Source organism: Vipera ursinii (genome assembly GCF_947247035.1).
Source record: "Vipera ursinii genome assembly, chromosome: Z".
Taxonomy (NCBI): domain Eukaryota; kingdom Metazoa; phylum Chordata; class Lepidosauria; order Squamata; family Viperidae; genus Vipera; species Vipera ursinii.
Window position 1 is genome coordinate 46,109,560 of NC_139517.1, and position 19,173 is coordinate 46,128,732.

Below are 19,173 nucleotides of genomic sequence, written 5' to 3' on the forward strand. Positions count from 1 at the left end.
CTGAAACAGTTTTGTGCAGAGGAGTGGTCCAAAATTATTCCAGATCGTTGTGCAGATCTGATCTGCAACTACAGGAAACGTTTGGTTGAGGTTATTGCTGCCAAAGGAGGGTCAACCAGTTATTAAGTCCAAAGGTTCACTTACTTTTTCCACCCTGCACTGTGAATGTTTCCATCTTATGTTCAATTAAAACATGACAACAGCTAATGTTTGTGTAGTATTATTTTAAGCAGACTGTGTTTTTCTATTGTGACTTACATGACGTTTAGAGTACATTTTATGGCCAATTCATGCAAAACTCCACGTAATCCCAAAGGGTTCACATACTTTTTCTTGCAACTGTATATGTGACAGACAGGCTGGAATACCTTTGTTGCAATTGCTGTCTTCAGATTCTATCAAGCCTTCTAGTAAAAAAGTTACGACCAAATTATTTCTTTGTGGATAACTTTTCATTTCAAAAATGGGGGAACATTACATTCTAATGAAAGTTTATACTATGGATAATAATAGCAGGCATTAACAATATCACTATAATGCACTTAAAGAAATTAGGAATTATAAGAATTCATTTTAGAAATACCCTAAACTTCAGGACAATTTTGTGTCACTTCCTCCCCTCAACTTCTTTTTTTATTTTGTATTTTATCTCTCTTTGAAACTTAATGAAGTTGAATAAAAAGAAAGGAAAATCTTTTAAGACAAAATGGTAGTGTTTGCATCTTACTGAAAACAGTGATTAGGTCTTAATAAATTAGAATGTTATTAGGTACATGCAAGCTTTTCTCTCCTGTTTTGCTGCCATTTCTATATGAGTCTAGAATGCACTGTGTCCAAATAAATCAGGATTTATTTATTTATTTAGATTTATATACCGCCCTTTCCCCGAGGGACTCAGGGCGGTTTATAGGGCAAATTAAAACAATACAATAAATACAGGTTAAAATAAAATTAAATTAAATCGCCCCAAAATAATTAAAAATTAAAACCTTAACCCAAAACCCTCAGTCCAGGCTGGCAAGCTCGAATAGCCAAGTTATAACCACACACTTTATCTTAAAGATGGAATATGATGCTGGCTGCTCTGGATACAATAAATTATAATCCTAGATCTCAACATCATGTTTACATTTGGTTAGATGTTTGACAGAAAGAGTGATGTAAAAGAACCATCCTCTCTATAGCTACACTGTTCAGCAAGGTTGCTTTGAGTAAAACCAAGCAAAGAAAATAGATCTACAAAAGATAAAGACATTATTTAATTATTTTTGTGGAGACTGCCCAGTCATCATCAAAGCATGGATTAAAACCTAAGACAAATTGTGTCTGTCATTGGTTTACATATTTACAGTTCAAGAGAAGATTAAATTAGATTTAAAAGTTAGGGATCTGCCTTTGCAAAAAGTGAACTGGAAACTTTACTACGTGGTAATGATGAACACATTATTGCTAAGATCTCTAAACTTTTATTGACTTTGGAGAATGCCTATGTGAAACATGGTATGACCGAATGGGCAAAATCTTTTTGGATATAATATAATGCTTGACCAATGGGAAAATAGTGGACAAAGGGTTTAAAATTTACATTAAATTATAATTTAAAAGAATTTTTTTATAAAATGATGTACCATTGGTATTTAACACTGAATAAATTATCAAAAATGCATATAGGTATTTCAAATGTAAATGTAAAGAAGGAACTTTTTACCATCTATGGTGGGTCTAAGACAAAGCAAAGAAATATTGCAGTAGGATTCATGTCTTAATATTTAAAGTGAACAAAAGCTGATGGAGTTAGCAAGGATGACTAAATTGAAGGGTTTAATTGAAGGAAAGAGTACAGCTAACCTTGTTTGCACTTGGAAATGACTTCTACACTGTCCTAGAGGTGGGGGGGGGGGAAATGAAACTTTGACTTTTATTTTTGCTGATTAGACAGGTTTGTTGTTATAGAAATGGCTCGTATATATATTACTATGTAAAAGTAAAAAGTTGAGCCTTTATGTTATCTTAATGTACTGCACTAAAGATTTGTAAGTCAATGCTTTTTTATTTTTTTCCCTTTTACCCTAGACTTCCCATTGCACTTCCTTTTTTCTTCCTTTACTTTCCCATTATTTTTTTAAAAAAATTTTTATATTTTGATAACTAATAAAAATTTTAAAGGGAAAAAAATACAAATGTCATTACACTTTGTATTGCATTTCTTTCCTAAGCAAATTGTTATCTTGTCCCTATCTCTCTAACCACTGGAAGCCAGGAGTTAGAAGACTAGATACAAGTCAACATGCAGTTGGAATTAAAGTTTGTGAACCCTTTTTAATTTTGAAACCCTCCCCCCACAAAAAAAATGCAGCTTTGGATAATTTGCCTCAATAAATACATGAAGAAATATCATGCTTTGAGTTCATTTGTTTAATTGGCTTCTCTTTTATCTCATCTTAGCACTTGGATGGCTCATAAGTTGTGTTTTAGCTCATATTTATGCAGAAAAATTCAGAAAGAGTTCACAAACTTTTAAGCACCACTGTAGCATTGTTTTTTTTTCCTGCTCTCAATGCATCGGTAAGTATAAGGAGAAAACAGAACTAAATACCATTGCAAAGAGAGGAAGACAGGAGAACAACTAAGAAGCCAGTAATTCCAACAAGAAATTCAATTTAAAAATGCTAAGTAAATGGCTCAATTATGCCACGAGTAATTGCACCCTTGTGTTGCAGAGTTTGCCATTATAGATCAGGAAAGTGAAAAATACAGAGGCATTTTAGTATCAATGTTTAACCATGGAAAAATACCTTGCTTGTTTCGGGACTGTCTGGGTCAAACTGGACCTGTTTAGCTGCAAGTTCTCTGCCTGTATCCACATCATAGCACAAGTATACCCGACCAAAGGCACCTTGTCCTAGGAGCTTCCCTCGTCGCCAGTTGACTGGAGCACTTGGAGCTGTCAAATACAAGTCATTTTCCATTTATAATTCCATCCTAACACTGGCATCAACACTACCGATTTATATCAGATAATTTAATTTCTAAAGCAGTAAGATAAAAATGTTTCCCACTTTTAAATTACAAAAGTCTAATATCCCAGCTGAAAACTGTTCACGTGTAAATACATGACTTAAAATAATGCTGCAGTTAATTAATTCTTGCTACTGCCCAGGAACAGTCGCATCAGCATTTCATCCGTTTGCTATTCCAACATCCCCAAAGAGCAGCTAAACCATATCAAAGATGATCTCTCTTGGCACTCTTATAAATGACTACCAGTAGCCTTAAAGAAGCTTCTAGGGTAGGCTAAGCTGCCATTCTTGACTGCTTAGCCCTAGGAAAAAAGAGGAAAATTCTGATCTTAATTATGAGCAAGAAAGCATCCGCATAGGTAAATTTCCAGAATTTTCCCTTGGAAATAATTGAAAGTTTGTACTGAAATCTGGTAACATTTCTTTATCAAATGTAAAGCTATTTTTATAATGCTCACCTTATTGAAATCTGGTGCATTAAATAATAACTGCAACTGAATTCCCAGTATAATGAAGAACAACCCTCACTGTCCCCAGCCAGTGACTGCAAAAATGAGAATTACAATCCACCACATTTGGAAGACATCAGGTTGAGGCTAAAATTATTTTATAAGTTATAAATAATTGTTTATTACAACAAAATTGCCCTGTCTAATGTAATTCATGTAATTTACAAGTCATGTCAATATAGGACTGCAGTTCTCAAAGGCTTTGCAGAATACATCTATACAGCTGCTCAATAACATATTATTCAATGACCTTAATATGCTTCTATGCCTGCAGCTTCACCTGTGTAAGCAAAGGAGAAATAGCATGCTGTATGAGTACTGTATTGCTAAATAAGACTAAAGGTCACCATAACGTTTTAAACAAACAACCCCTGTACATTCCTCCTTATATAAAGATGGGAGAATCTTCTAATGTTGAAATATACTGGCTCACAAGCTAATAGTGTTCTTTAAAATGTCAAGCCAACCCATAAAACTCTCAACTTTTTTTCCCCCATTCACAGTTTTGCTTTTTTTTCCTATTTGATCCCAATGCTGTCTGAATGGAAACTGTAACCTTGAATATTCTGGTTTTATCTTGTTCTTCTTACTGCATTGCTAAAGTGTATTCCATTTTTTTTACTGTTATGATTCTGTTTTCTCTAATCTTCTCCATTGCTTTGTAAAGCGTCAAACATATCTAAAACCCTTTGAAGCTTTCTAGAATAACTGAAAGAACAACAGAAAAAAAAACCTACACAAGAAAGCAATCCTGCCTGTTTTTTTCTCATGGGGTTTTCAGAGTTGAGAAAGAAGGATCAGAAATGTAATTCTAATCATTTATGCAGTGGAAAATAAAAATAAACAGAAAATAAAATAAAAAACCCAAACCCCTGTGGCCTTTATTGCCTACTACAAGGCCTTCAATGACGTCTTTTGTTCCCTCTCCTTTTTCAATTTCTTGATACTAACAATGATTACAAGTTGTCCTTGATTTACAGCTATTCATTTAGCAACTGCTCTAATTTACACCAGCAGTGAAAAAAAGTGACAACAGTTCCTCACACTTACAACCGTTGCAGCATCCCCATGGCCATGTGATCAAAATTCAGACACTTCACAATTGGCAGGTATTTATGATGGTTGCAGCATCCCAGGGTCATGCTATCACCATATGAGGCCTTCCCAGCCAGCTTCTGATAAGCAAAGTCAATAGGGAAAGCTGGATTCACTTAACAACTGCACGATTCATTTAACAACTGCAAAGCTTTGCTAAACAACTGTGCCAAAAATGGTTGTAAAACAGGGCACGACTCATTTAGTCATTTAGATATAGCAGGAGTCCCCAACAGGGTCACATAAGTGGCGGGCTAGTGCGGGTGCATGCAGCCCCACTCGTGCGAGCAGTGGGCACCGCCGCTCACACCCCAATTGCACAAGTGGTGGTGCTTGCAGCCCCATTCGCACAAGCACCAGCGCTCGCGGCCCATTCGCCTGACTGGCACCACGCGCACGTGCCTGTCTCTCATTCACACAAAACCATCCTTTTCCCCCCTTATGCTGGCTGCCAACCCGGAAAGGTTGGGAACCCTGGAGTATAGGGTAGGGTTACGGTAGGATAGGATAGCTTTATTGGCCAAGAGTGATTAGACAACAAAGAATTTGGCTCCAGTGTAGAAGCTCTCAGTATGAATAAAAAGCAAGAGTAATAACAATCATAATAATGATATAAATAAGAGGAGCTGGTAAAGATGATGAGAAGGATAATAATACTACAGTCATACAACATGGATATGTGATGTGATGTGTGTATTTAGACTTAAGACAGCACTGTAGGAACTAGGTGTTCAACAGAAAGACGGCACAAGGGAAAAACCTGTCCCTGTGTCTAATTGTTTTAGCGTACAATGAATGCCCTTTGGCAACCTGTTCATCTGTAATGTTTTCACCACTGCTGGGATCCACATCTGATGGCAAGATTTCTTCACTGTTACCATAATTATCAGGGAATATTTCAGCAACAATGTTTTGTTTTTGTATCTCTACTGCATAGAATTTAAAGAATATTTACTGAATTTTAATTGAATTTTACCTGATAGTTTCTGCATTGATGTACTAGCCAGCCTAGGGATTTGCATTTACTATTTTTTCTGATTTGCTACAGGATTATTTTTATGCAATTCTTTGAATACTTACCTGAAAGTAAATTACTCAGAGGGTCTTGTTTTGAGAGGCATAAGATTTTATTGAAAGCACAAAATAAGCAAATTTTGCCAAATGTTCTATTTTATTTAGGAGAAGTCCTTATATATTTTTTTATCCTAGCGACTCAAAACCCCTTCCCACCCTGGAATACGGTTGAAATAAACTCCCCATTCTCAGTCTACAGAACACACATATACAAAGTGCATATTTCTCATGAATACAGCTTTTCCATAAAAAAGCTTTGTATCCATTATTCCAAAAGGAAAAAAACACTTCACACAAATGTTGCTTTTCCAAGCATGCAAAATTTCCACTGTAAGTTTTAAAAAAGGGGAATTCCACCTTTTCCTCCAGACCTTGTACCTCTAAGAGCAGTTGCTGCTATGAATTTTATTCCCTCTGTTAAAAAGTCCATCTATTAATGCAAGCAACACAGCATTCTGTGATAATCCTAATGGGTCACTAATGTCCAATATTTTCTATGGTCCGTTCTGAAATTAGTAAATTCCTGTGTCTGGAAGCATCAACTCACATTTAGTTGGAATGTTTCTCTCCTGCACAGTGAGGGTATTCTCACTTTCCGCACTCCACATACGTCCACAGGAGTCTAGATACTGCACCGTCAGACCAAGGTTCTCCCCATTGGTGCTTAAGGAACGGCTTGATGGTACTAGTGTAAAGAGGTTGCCCTGTTGCCGCCGAAGGCGGGGAAATGTCCTCCGGCCTGAAGAGTTAACAACCACCATGAAAACAAACTAAATACTCCACTCAAAAGACTTAATACAACAAAACAGGAGTGGGGTTAACATTTTGGAAGTTCAATGAAACACCGAACTTTTGGAAATTCAATACAACATTGAGTTTTCAGAAGTTCAATGAAATATGCAAGAAATTAAGTGTAATTATTTGCTATGCAAAGGAAGAATAAAAATGAATACACACTGAACAATTCTACCTTAAGAGTGTGCAGGCTAATCTTGAATTAACAATGTGCCTTATGTACTGGCAAATGAAGGAGAGGAAAACCAGTCTTTTTGCTCTTAAAAATGGGTTTCCTTACTACAAAATCATCTACGAATCAGTTTTTAATTGCGCAATAAATTATGAATATAAGCACTCTTTTATAGATAACAAAGAGATGTTGCTTATAAGGTATTGCTTTCATCCTCTTAAAACCCTGGAATAGTCAGGAGTTCCACATCTTGAATTAATGTAGTCCTCCTTTCCTAACTCTTTCTTTTCTTTTCTTTTTGAATAAGTGTACTGCAGTAAAAAAAGGGATGCGGTGGCTCAGTGAGTTAGGATGCTGAGCTTGTCGATCAGAAGGTTGGCAGTTTGGCGGGTCGAATCCTGAGTGCCACGTAACAGAGTGAGCGCCTGTTACTCGTCCCAACTCCTGCCCACCTAGCAGTTCGAAAGCACGTAAAAATGCAAGTAGAAAAATAGGGACCACTACGGTGGGAAGGTAACAGCGTTCCGTGTGCCTTTGGCGTCTAGCCATGCCGGCCACATGACCACAGAGTCGTCCTCAGACAAGTGCTGGCTCTTCGGCTTTGAAACGGAGATGAGCACCGGCCCCTAGAGTCGGAAACGACTAGCATGCATATGCGGGGGAACCTTTACCTTTACCTTTTTACTGCAGTAAAACAAGGAGACAAGGAGTAAAACAAGGAGTTTTATTGGTATATTTTTCCCTGCTGCCTCCTCCTCCTATTTTCAAGCTATTTAAAAAAGGGACGAGGGGAGAAAAGGGGTTGGCAAGTGTGAAGTGGAAAGCTTTTATAGGGAATGTTGTGAAGGAGTAATCTTATTATTAAAAAGAGATTGCACACCCACCGTCATTATAATCTTTGTACTGCATAGAGACATGGTAACGCCGAGGGTACGTTCCACCTTTTTCAGGTTTATCAAAGATTTGATTCTCACGATCTATAACAAAGAAGCAAAAATGTTACATTATCAAACATGCATATACAGGGATCATTTCAGAAAAAATGTATTTTGCCACAGGTGGTAGGAAGAGAAAAAAATCATTAACGTCACCATGGGAAGACCTCCAATGTAGATCCATGGGAGGTGAAGTGAGAGGCCTGGCAGTGGGGAGTTCAGGCTTCACACATCTGTCTGTCTGTCTAAGTGGTGAACATATTCCTTCTTCCTCCAATTTTCTCCACAACAATCCTGTGAGGTGGGTTGAGCTCAGAGAGTGACTGGCCCATAGTCACCTATCTGGCTTTCAGGGTTAAAGGAGACTTGAATTCAAGGTCAGAATAAACAGAATAGTAGAATTGGATGGAGTCTTGGAGGTCTTCCTAGTCCAAACAGGAGACCCTATAACATTTCAGACAGGTGACTGTCCAGTCTCTTCTTAAAGACCTCCATTAAAAAAAAACTTAAAAGGTTTCCCACTTTCTAGCCTGATGTTTTAACCACTAGATCAAAATGGCTCTTAACCACTAAATTCAAACTGTTATAATAAAAAATGAATCAGAAGTACAGACATGATTTAGTTTTTCAGCTATCTCTATTGCCCAGAAAACAGGTGGTTTGTTAATATCACTAACTACATATTTAAACATTTTTGTTTAGCTAAAAATAAATGCAGTAAACATGCAAGTTAAATATGAAAATCCTCTAGTTTATTTGCCAACAGCTATCTGTGTAGAAAACATCTCACCTGAGAAATCTTGCCTATTATCTGGAAAGCTCTGGGCTCTGGACATGCAGGATTTTCGGAATGAAAGGCTATTTTGACAAAGTGGAATAGAAGAACACAATGTTACATGTTATACTGGCATGACTTCCAAAGTATTCTGACTGTGTGATGTTCTTGTTACACTCTACTTTTTTTAATGATACAGATAAAAATATATAAAACTATTGTGTTATTGTGTAAGAAAATAAACACAAGAATTCAAAAGTCTGCCTATGATACGTTTTGTTTATTATGTTCTATATTATTTCCCCCTCTATATGTTCAGCCTAACTATATAGGCAAAATAGTTACATATTAATATTTTAGTAGTTAAAGTAATGGAGGAAAGTTGAAACTACTACAGAGTTCCTATCAATAGTTCTTGCTGTCAATACCTTTCTCCTGACTGGCTCAAGGACTGACAACTACCAGATAGGGAATTTTCAGCACTGCTTAAGGGATCCAACATCTAGAACAGAAGATTATATAAAGTTAAGTTAAATTTAGCCTACAGCTGAAAGGACAGAGTACAAAACTGAGTTCAGAGATTTTAAGTTCAGAGATTTTAATTTCATTAAAATTGACAAAGATTATCTACGTGGGACTTTTTGTAGAATCAGGCACGTGCTCAATTGATAGCATTTCCATCTATTATATTAATGGGAATATCACCATAAGAAAAACTATAGCCTGTAAGTAGCAACCATTTTCATACTCAGGTCAAATGTTTTTTTCATTTGGGAGGGCACACTTATGCATGTCCACTCTCCCATTCATTTCTTCTTCTATGTATACACATTTTTCCAATCAATGGTGCTAAGAGAAAGGAAGAGGAATAGGAGTAGGTTTCTTCTTCCCTCCTAACATCTTGCACAGAAGTACTGAATTGATGGGAAGGAGACTTGTGGTTTACCTTCTCTCTCAACAAATCTGAAGTAATATATCTCCTAGCAAGGGGAAGAAAGTTCTCTCCTAACAACGCCATGTAATATTGTTAGGTTCTAAATGACAGTGGACCTCAGAAACCTAGAGATTTCCTTCTTCCTGATAGCAATGCAGTCCATCCCTTCCAACCATACTGACCAGAATCACAGGGAGACATATAGAAACAAAAAAGCAGATAACTAAATCTTAATATGGAAACCCAACAATTTTTGGCATGTCCAGAGGGATGAAGGTAGTCCTGAATTTTGCTATCAAATACAGTGTGATTTTTTCCCCATTACAGGTCATTGTGAAAACTATATTGACTCTTACCTCTAACTGATAATACTGATCAGTTGGCTTAAAGGGAAAATGGAAAAAACTGGAGCTTGGCAGGACCTTCCTAACAATATATGAATTTCCTAGCTGTATATATCCAATGCTGCCCCCCCCCCCGCACTTGCAATATACAAATGGTCCCCAGCATGTCAACATTTCTATGAGAAAGCAAAGAATCAATTCCTGAAGCTAACATTAAAACATAATGTTCAAAAAAGTTAATTCTATAAAATGCAGGTTTACACATACACACATATATACATATGAAAACATTTGGGCATGGGCTGTATCTCACTAGTAAGACATGCAGAAGGTCCCATGTTTGAGATCTGGCATCATCACATAAGACAGTGTTTGCTCCGAAGCCCAAGGCTTCCTAAAGATTTGACTGTAGTTTCCAAACACTTTCCAAAGTTGATGCTGAATTATAATTGTGACTGTAACAGAATGGGGAAATAGTAAATATCCAGGACAGTTACCTTAATTGCATTTAAGTAACCAAATCCAATCTAAGTTTAGTCCAAATTCAATCCACTTTTTGGAGTGAATGATTCCCAACACACTACCAAATAGAGGAACATCCTTGATGGAAAGTAAGAAAAACTCAACTGATATTGAGAGAGCTGTTGCCAATTGACGTAAGTGGTAATATAGTATGGAGGAAGAAAGATTACTGATTCGCTTTGATATGTTTGAATGTAAGACAATTTTTTGCTATACAGCATACAAAAACCTCAGTTGAGGAAATCAATGGACATTACAGGCTTTATTTTTTAAACATATTTTTATCTCACTTTTTATATTGTATAAATATTTTTATACTGATCAATTCTTTGAACTTTCAACTTACGCTTTGTTCATTGGTCTCTGGTATAAATTCTCCTTCACTGTTTATGCTGGTATAAGACCCCTGGCGAGCAATTCGCTGCTGTCTCTCTGGAACATATCCTGGTGGGGGTGAACTTCGACCTATATTCTGAGAGCCTGAAGATTTAATTATGCTTATTAAATGGCTGCACAAGATAAAGGACATCTGAAAAGAAAGTGATACAAACAAAATACAAGCACCACTGCTAGTGGATAGAAGGTCAGTGGCATTTAGACCAACATTAGGAATATGGCCTGAACAATGGATCTTACATAAGAGACATTTGAAAGATTGTCAGGATAATAATTTAATAGCTAAACAGCTTATGTAATGATGTAATGCAATGTAAGATGGATGATGCAATAATAGGAATGACTCAGCAGGTGTGTGTATCCCTTTAAGAGCCTGAGTATAAAAGGGAAGGCTTTTGCTGCTGTGTTCTCTCGTCTGTTTCCTGCTGTAACTGCTGTATGTTGGAGTTCGCTGTATCACCATGTGTATGTATTTAGCTCCTAGTGTATATTTGTTGATAGTGTAATATAAACCACCATTTAATACAAACCACTGTTTACTGTATTTACTCTGGGTTACCTCAGCACAATAAAAGTGTGCATGCTCTGACAAAGATTCTGTATGTGTGATTCACCTGATGACAATTTAAGCAAGCATTCTGACAATGCAGAGTGATGCAACTTTGCAAATGGAAAAAGAAGAAATATGCAAATAAAAATTACAAGAAAAATCTTTAAGAACATCCCCCCTCTTCAAGAATGAATTCATCATCAACTACCTATCCACATGTCACCCAAGACAGTCTTAGTCAGCAAGGAAGAGTATAAATCTAAAACGCAATGGCCAAGTTCATAGACATGAGACCTATCCATTTCCTCAGGTTCAATAGGTTGAAATTGTTCCCAAATAAGAGGGCAAGTCTTCACCCCAGGTATCTCCAAAGCACCTGTACAAATGCTCTAACTGAATGCTCTTCAAAGGGCTTTATAATTAATGATTTAATTGCTTTATATTTTTGTACATTTATTATTGATGAAATATGATCTTATATGAAATTCATACAGCCAGCGCTAGAAGGCAGGAAGTTACAAACAGAAAAGCAACTGGAAAGGAAACAGAAGGCAAGGAAGGGAGTTCTCTTATTTTTTGAATTTTTATGGATGTGATTCAGAATTGAAATAGGTGGAAATAGCTGCAAGGCCATAATTTTTAGTTCACATAACTATTAATAGTAGAGATATGAAGAAGGAAAGATGGCATATATATAACATTAATATGCACAGAATTGTCCAGGAGTCAGATACATGAGGATAACAAGCCAAAAATAAAAATGTTGGCAGAGCTCAATATTATTTATGGTCATTAATACAGTGACAGACTAATACACTCACTGATGGACAGGTGTCTGCTTCGTGTTTCAAGTGGCTGGTAGGCAGTATTTACATCTCCTGTAGATTGGGAAGTTTTGATTCTGACTTGCTTTATCATCCCAGAATGGGATGGGAGACTGATCTGTTAAAAACAAAGCGAGAATGCTAAGATTTAAGGTTTGAAGGTTCGAATGTTTTAGTTTTAAAACAGTGGCAAGAATTGAAACAAATAAGCAGGATGGCATTATTGATCTATGACTAAAAGTAAAATCAAAATTGTTATTTCTATTTGTGCCAAGGGATTGAAGTATACAATATCATGGTAAATTCAGAATATTAATCTTGAGCTAGACAAATACTGGATAGGAACTATAGTTGGAGCGCTATGGAAATCTAGATCTGAGTTACTAAAGATTCCTCACTGTAATATTAAAATTAATGAGGGATATATTGTTACCAATATATCCCTCATATACGCAAGTTTATATCTTTTAATTCATCAAATATAATGGCATATAGATAAATTCAAACTGAGGTTCAAAGGTTTTCTGAAATAGAATTGTCAGTACTTTACAGTCTAAATATTATCTGAATTTGGTAGGCACTAGTAGAAGCAATTGGCAAATTGCCTATAGCCCTTATAAGTAAAAATGGCATTTTTCAAGCAGAAAATTACTTTTTAAACAGTGAAAGATATGTAATCATATGCTAAATTTTAAAAAATTTTAGCTTTTATATTACCAAGTTAATTCTACTATGACAGGAGGAATTAATCTATCTTCGAGATATTGGGGATTATAACTCTCATAAATCCTAAAATTAATGTTATCAGCAAACAAAAATGTGAATGAAACCAAACTAATGCATTCTACAATGTAGAATCAATAGTTAAATTGTTAAGAGATTCAAAACATAATAAGGCTTTAAATATATGTATCGATATGAACTAAAGATCACAGCACAACCTGAAAATGTGGGAGACTGAAAATCAATCAATCAATGCAATATTTGAGGTAGAAAATATGAAACTGAAATAGATTACATTGCTTTTACTCACATGATTTTTATCCTGAGACAGCAGTAATATTCTAAGGCTTTTCACATTTGCGCTTCGGTCTAACAAATCTATTGCCTTATCAAGGTCATCTTGACTTTTCAAAGGAATTGATAACTGCAAAGAATAAATAGAGACAATAGAGTTCATAAAGGTTCATTCCATTTTAAATTCTGCATAGCATCAATGGTACAGCAAGGCCACACTGACTCTTATATTGCTTTATGCAAATGGATTTGGTATAACCAGAATTTATGTAAGGAAAACATATATAAAAGGGCAATGCTATTCCTTCAGGTATACTTTGAGCTGCATTTATTTTGCATGAAGGAAACAATTCTATTATCACCTTTATAACAAAGTTATTTCTACATGCATTTCCCTAACCGATCTCCAGAAAACCTTCTATTCCTCTCAATTTATTTTAAGAAGAGTGTGGGAAAGAGATGAATTTAATTTTAATACTAAAAATCAGTTTAGCAATTTCAAATTTTTAAGCTGGTTATTTTTATTATTTTCCAATGATACGTTTTTTTCAATAAGTAAAGCAGATCTCTTCAACTTGACACTTTCTGCATTATCTGAACTACATGCTAGAAGGGAATCTGTTTCATAATTTTATTAAATGTAAAAAGCAGATGAATTCCCAACACGTTTGGAGGACACTCAATATAGAAAGCAACTGCAAATTGATTACTTAGTTTTACCTACTTAGTTTTTATTTAGTTTTATTTGTTTATAACATAAAATATGAAAATTGGCTTCCAGTTACCCTTCAGGTAAGATTCAAGGTGCTGGTGATGACCTATAAAGCCCTAAATGGCGAGGGTCCGGGATATATGAGGGAACACCTGCTGCCGGCATCAAGCTCCCTTCGTCCAGTGCACTCCCACAGGGAGGGTCTTCTCAGGGTGCCGCCGGTTAAAGATTGCCGGCGGGTAACACCCAGGGGTAGGGCCTTCTCAGTGGGTGCGCCTGCCCTTTGGAACCAGCTGCCAGTGGAGCTTAGGACTGCCCCCGACCTCCGTTCATTCTGCCAGGACCTGAAGACCAGGCTCTTCGAGCTCTCTGGCCCAGGCTGAGAATTTTTTAATTTTTAATTTTAACTGGGGTTTTTATTTTTCTCAGGGTCTCCTTTAATCTTTTTAAATTTGTTTTTAACTTTTGTATTGATTTTCTTTTAAATACCCTGTAAACCGCCCTGAGTCCTTCGGGAAAGGGCGGTATATAAATTTAAATAAATAAATAAATAAATAAATAAATAAATAAATAAATAAATAAATAAATAAATAAAATACAAAAGCAAATAGTAGGGGACAAGAGTAGAGAAAGGGAAACAAAAAAGGTATGAAGAAAGGGAGGGGGGAGAAACAAAAGGCGTTGACTTCCAATTCTCTTTGTTGCCGTAAAATCAGACATTCAAATCAAATCTCAATTTTTTACATTTCTACAGTAGTATGCACTAGCCATTTCTGTATCAGCAAATCAGTCTAATCCAGGGGTGTCAAACTGCCGGCCCGTGGGCTGGATACATCATGCCAAAACCATGCACACTTGTTGCGAGTTTGACATCCCTGGGTCTAATCAGTAAAACCCAAATCATAATATAATTTTTTTCAAGCACAAAGTCCAGAAGTGGTTTCCAAGTAGAAACAAAAGTACTTATGTTCTTTTCTTTTATCAGCACAGTCAGTTTGGCCATCTCAGCTAATTCCATCAGTTTTTGTAGCCATTGGTCCATGGTAGGAATCGAGACATCCTTCCACTTTTGTATAGAGCAATCTTGCTACTTTCACCATATATAAAATCAGAGTTCCAAATTTTTTTTCCAGTTCTCTTTCCAATAAACCCAGAAGGAAAGTTTCTGATTTAATCTTTATGTTCAGCTTAAGAATTTTCTACATTAATATATGAATCCTACTCCAATATTTCTTTGTCTTATCACATGTCCACCGTAAATGATAACAAGTCCCTTCTTTACATTTACATTTCCAACATTCATTTGAAATACCTTTATACATTCTAGATAACTTATCTGGTGTTAAATACCAGTGATACATCATTTTGTAAAAAATTTCTTTTAGGTTATAATTTAATGTGAATCTCTCCTACTTCCTGAAAGGATCATTAATGTATTGATCCTCTCAATTGTTCCATTTATTTGAAAATTATTTATTCTCTTTGGTAAAATTCCCTTAAATGAAATAAAGTATCTCGTTTTTGACAGATACTTTAAATATAATTAGTTAACTGTTTGAAAACCAGGAACTGCAATTATTTCAGACTTTGTTAAAGTCAATACAATTTTTCAGAAAACTTGAGCTGTATAAATCATTTTCGAGTCACAAGTACTATTCGGAGGGTGTGTGGGGTGTCGCAATCTTATATTTTCTGAGCAGGTATTTACAGGTACCGAAGATACTTTTATTGTGATTGCACCTGAAACAAAAGCATTTATTTCTGAGAGTGGCTTGCAGAGCTTATTGTTTTCACTTTATCTTTGCTGGTAAGTTACTACCTCATTATTCATGTAGTAGAGATCCAGCGGCTGCCCAAAAGCTGTTTTCACTTTCTGCTGAACGTCTTCATAGCGGACAGGCCGGGCAAAGGGGATGATTCTGGATGGGACACCAAAATACTGATTATGGCAGCAAAGTGGGCTCTAGATAGTTCATGTAACAAAATGATTTGGACAGTGTATCAAACTTTTTTCCCTCTTTTCTTCTAAATTGTTAATATTATAATGTTCTTTGCTAATATTCATAAATTCTCTCTCCTTCATTTTTACAGGCAGACCCTCCATCTTGGATTCTGTTATTTATGTAATTTTCAATCTTTAATAGTAAAAGAAAAAACAAAAGTTTCATTACAGATCAAATTCAGCTTAAACAAGATAACTGCAAAAGAGTCAGATTAACTTATATTGGGGCAATGATAGGGTTTTTTTTTGGCGTTTGGGGTCTCTGTAATCCACACACTGAATCTGAAACGAAACACTCAAGATGTGAGCGAAGTGAAGACTTTCAGCTTTAATTCAAGAGGTTTGACAAAAGTGCAGCTGTTAACCATTGAGAAATTACAGCCATTTTAACACATATACCTGCCCGCCCGGTGTCTCATAAATGATAGGACAAATGGCTATCAAGCAGTTTCATTACCAGGTGTCACCTGTTCCCTCATTAGTCCATGGCAAATCAAAGAACTAAAGGTTTAGTTCCGACTGTTACATTTGGTAGCTGTTCACTGGAACACTCAACGTGAGGTCCAAAGAGATGTCTATGCAAGTGAAAGAGGCTATCATTAGGCTGAAAAAAAAATTAACAAAATAAACAAAATAAGAGAGATAGCAAAAATATTGCTTAAAACAACAATTTGCCATTCTTAAAAAGAAGGAATTAACTGACAGGCTCAGCAGCACCAAAAGGCCTGGAAGACCACTGAAATGGATGACTGCAGAATTCTGTCAGTGGTGAAGAAAAACTTTTTCACAATGTCTAGCTAAGTCCAGGACACTTTGGAGGATGGCAGGCATATCATTGTCAAAGTCTACAATCAAATGACAGCTTCATGAGAGTAAGCCACCTAAAAAAGCCTGCCCAATTCTGGAATAAGATTCTTTGGACTAATGAAATGAAGAATGATGGGAAAAGTCTGGAGAAGAAAAGGAACAGCTCATGATCCAAAGCATACCACATCATCTGTCAAACATGGTGGAGACAGTGTTATGATATGGTCATGTATTGCTTGCCAGTGAAACCAGGTCAATGATGTTTATTGGTGACTCGAGTGCTGATAAAAACAGGAGGATGAAATCTGAAGTATACAAGGCTGTATTTTCTGCTTAGATTCAACTAACTGCTGAAAACTGATAGGACGCCAATGGATAATGACACAAAATATATAGCAAAAGCAACCCAAGGGTTTCTCTAGATTAAAAAAAGGGATATTCTTCACTGGCCAAGTCAAGTCACTTGATCTCGGTGCAACAGAAGGTTCACTTACTAAGGCATGACTGAAGACAGAAAGATCCACAAACAAACAGCTAAAGGCAACTGGAGTACAGGTGTGGCAAAGCATCTCAAAGGAGGAAACTCAGCATTTGTCCTGTATATGGGTTCCAGAAATTTGGGCACTGACCGCAAAGCATTTTCATCCAACAATAAAAAAACAATTCTTGTATTTGTAGTTACGTTAGTTTGTTGTTTATAAGCCACCAAAAATGGGAGTGGGTGTATTAAAATAGCTGTAATTTCTAAATGGTAATGCCACACTTTTGTCAAACCCCATAAATTAAAGCTAGAAGTCTTCCCTTCACTCATATCTTGAGGGTTTCATTTCAAATACAGTGTGGTGGTGTACAGAGGCCAAACGCCCAAAGACTATCAATATACAAACCTGACTCTATATCTGAATTGCAGTGAGGTATATAAAAAGAAAAATCAAAAATCAAAATCTTACCGTCTTTCTCCATTATGTTCAAACTTTATCCTGATGTCACTCTGCCAAAATAAAATTATTCATATTACCTATTAAATACTTTCATAATATTTATTCAGTGCATAATGATGGGGGTCTCCCCATACTCCCATGTAACACCTCTACTCCGCGAGCTGCATTGGCTTCCGGTTGCCCTTTGGGTGAGATACAAGGTGCTGGTGATGACCTATAAAGCCCTAAATGGCGAGGGTCCGGGATATCTAAGGGAACACCTGCTGCCAGCATCAAGCTCCCTTCGTCCAGTGCGCTCCCACAGGGAGGGTCTTCTCAGGGTGCCACCGGTAAGAGATTGCTGGCGGACGACACCCAGGGGTAGGGCCTTCTCAGTGGGCATGCCTGCCCTTTGGAACCAGCTGCCCGCGGAGCTTAGGACTGCCCCCGATCTCTGTTCATTCCGCCAGGACCTGAAGACCTGGCTCTTCGAGCTCTCTGGCCCAGGCTGAGAATTTTTAATTTTTAATTTTAACTGGGGTTTTTATTTTCTCTCAGGGTTTCATTTAATCTTTTTTAATTGTTTTAACTTTTGTATTGATTTTCTTTTAAATATCCTGTAAACCGCCCTGAGTCCTTCGGGAAAGGGTGGTATATAAATCTAAATAATAAATAAATAAATAAATAAATAAATAAATAAATAAATAAATAAAAGCATCTAAGAGGATATTTTATCATTTAAAGTCATTATGGTCACCCAGCACAGATCCCAATAAAAACAATTAATGTTTGATGTTATATAATATTATGTTAGCTGCCCAGAATTCCTGCAATGAGATGGGCAGCCACATAAACTGAATGAATAAAACCCTGCATGCTACGTGTAACAATTACTTCTATCAAGACAAGAGTCCCAAATTTTCTTTCAGAGTATCACATAACTCCTGGATATAACACAAGATCTGAAACTCAGGTATGCTTTTCTATTTCGAGAAATCCAGAAAAATGCTGCTTTTCATTTTATTCTTTCAAATTAATGCTATTTGCACTACTGTAAAAGGTATACTACTGGCTGAACAATAAACTATTGAATTAGCTTTTTAGATGATTTTAAAAAAATATTTAACAGTGAACACTAAAGAGAAAACAATTTGTTTTACCTGTGGCTTTTTTTCCTCTACTCCAAGACTACTTTGTTTTCTTATCATAAGGTTGCTTAGGAGACCTGGGTTGCTGGCACTGTGTTTTTTCTTAAAGAGGTAAAAAAAACTCAATTATTTATTTAGAAGAGAAAAATTTAAAGTTGTATGAGAAGTGAATGAGAAGTGTAAGGATGAGTGTGTAAAATGGAAAGAGTATGTTTGTGAAACAGTCTTAAAGGTACATGGTAGGAAGTATCTGAGCATGGAGAGAGAAGTATGGAAGGTATATGCATGTCTGTGGAGGTATTTATGGGCAGAATGGAATGGTTTATATCTGGAATATTTTCCCATGACAACATTCCTAATTTCTTGAGATTTATACAGCCCTCAATATAGAATTTATTGGAGAATTTTGAAAAGAAGATCAGGCCATCAGAACAGAAATGGCACAGCTATGACTTGACCATAGTACACGATAGTAGTATTATCCATCCTCCTTGAATTACCTTTGATAACACATTCTATTTCCTCCAAATTGAAAATAAGTATGATAGAAACTTTGGGTTCTTCAAGGCATTGGAGGAGAGTAAAATATGTTACTGAGTATAGCTGCAGAAAGGTAATATGA

At 36.2% G+C, this 19,173-nt stretch overlaps 1 protein-coding gene across 3 annotated transcripts in view; it reads right to left on the bottom strand.

Annotated features, from left to right (window-relative positions):
• Nucleotides 1-19,173, bottom strand: part of MAP3K3 (mitogen-activated protein kinase kinase kinase 3) — a 58,397-nt gene that overhangs the window by 23,205 nt on the left and 16,019 nt on the right. For all 3 annotated transcript variants that reach the window (XM_083376669.1, XM_083376670.1, XM_083376671.1), the window contains exons 3-13: nt 18,564-18,653; nt 17,434-17,474; nt 15,494-15,593; nt 12,979-13,092; nt 11,943-12,063; nt 10,522-10,655; nt 8,804-8,877; nt 8,391-8,458; nt 7,550-7,642; nt 6,246-6,437; nt 2,796-2,944 (exon numbers count right to left, since the gene is read on the bottom strand). In XM_083376669.1, coding sequence (XP_083232795.1) covers nt 2,796-2,944; nt 6,246-6,437; nt 7,550-7,642; nt 8,391-8,458; nt 8,804-8,877; nt 10,522-10,655; nt 11,943-12,063; nt 12,979-13,092; nt 15,494-15,593; nt 17,434-17,474; nt 18,564-18,653 — 1,176 coding nt within the window. The remainder of the gene's footprint in view (nt 1-2,795; nt 2,945-6,245; nt 6,438-7,549; nt 7,643-8,390; nt 8,459-8,803; nt 8,878-10,521; nt 10,656-11,942; nt 12,064-12,978; nt 13,093-15,493; nt 15,594-17,433; nt 17,475-18,563; nt 18,654-19,173) is intronic.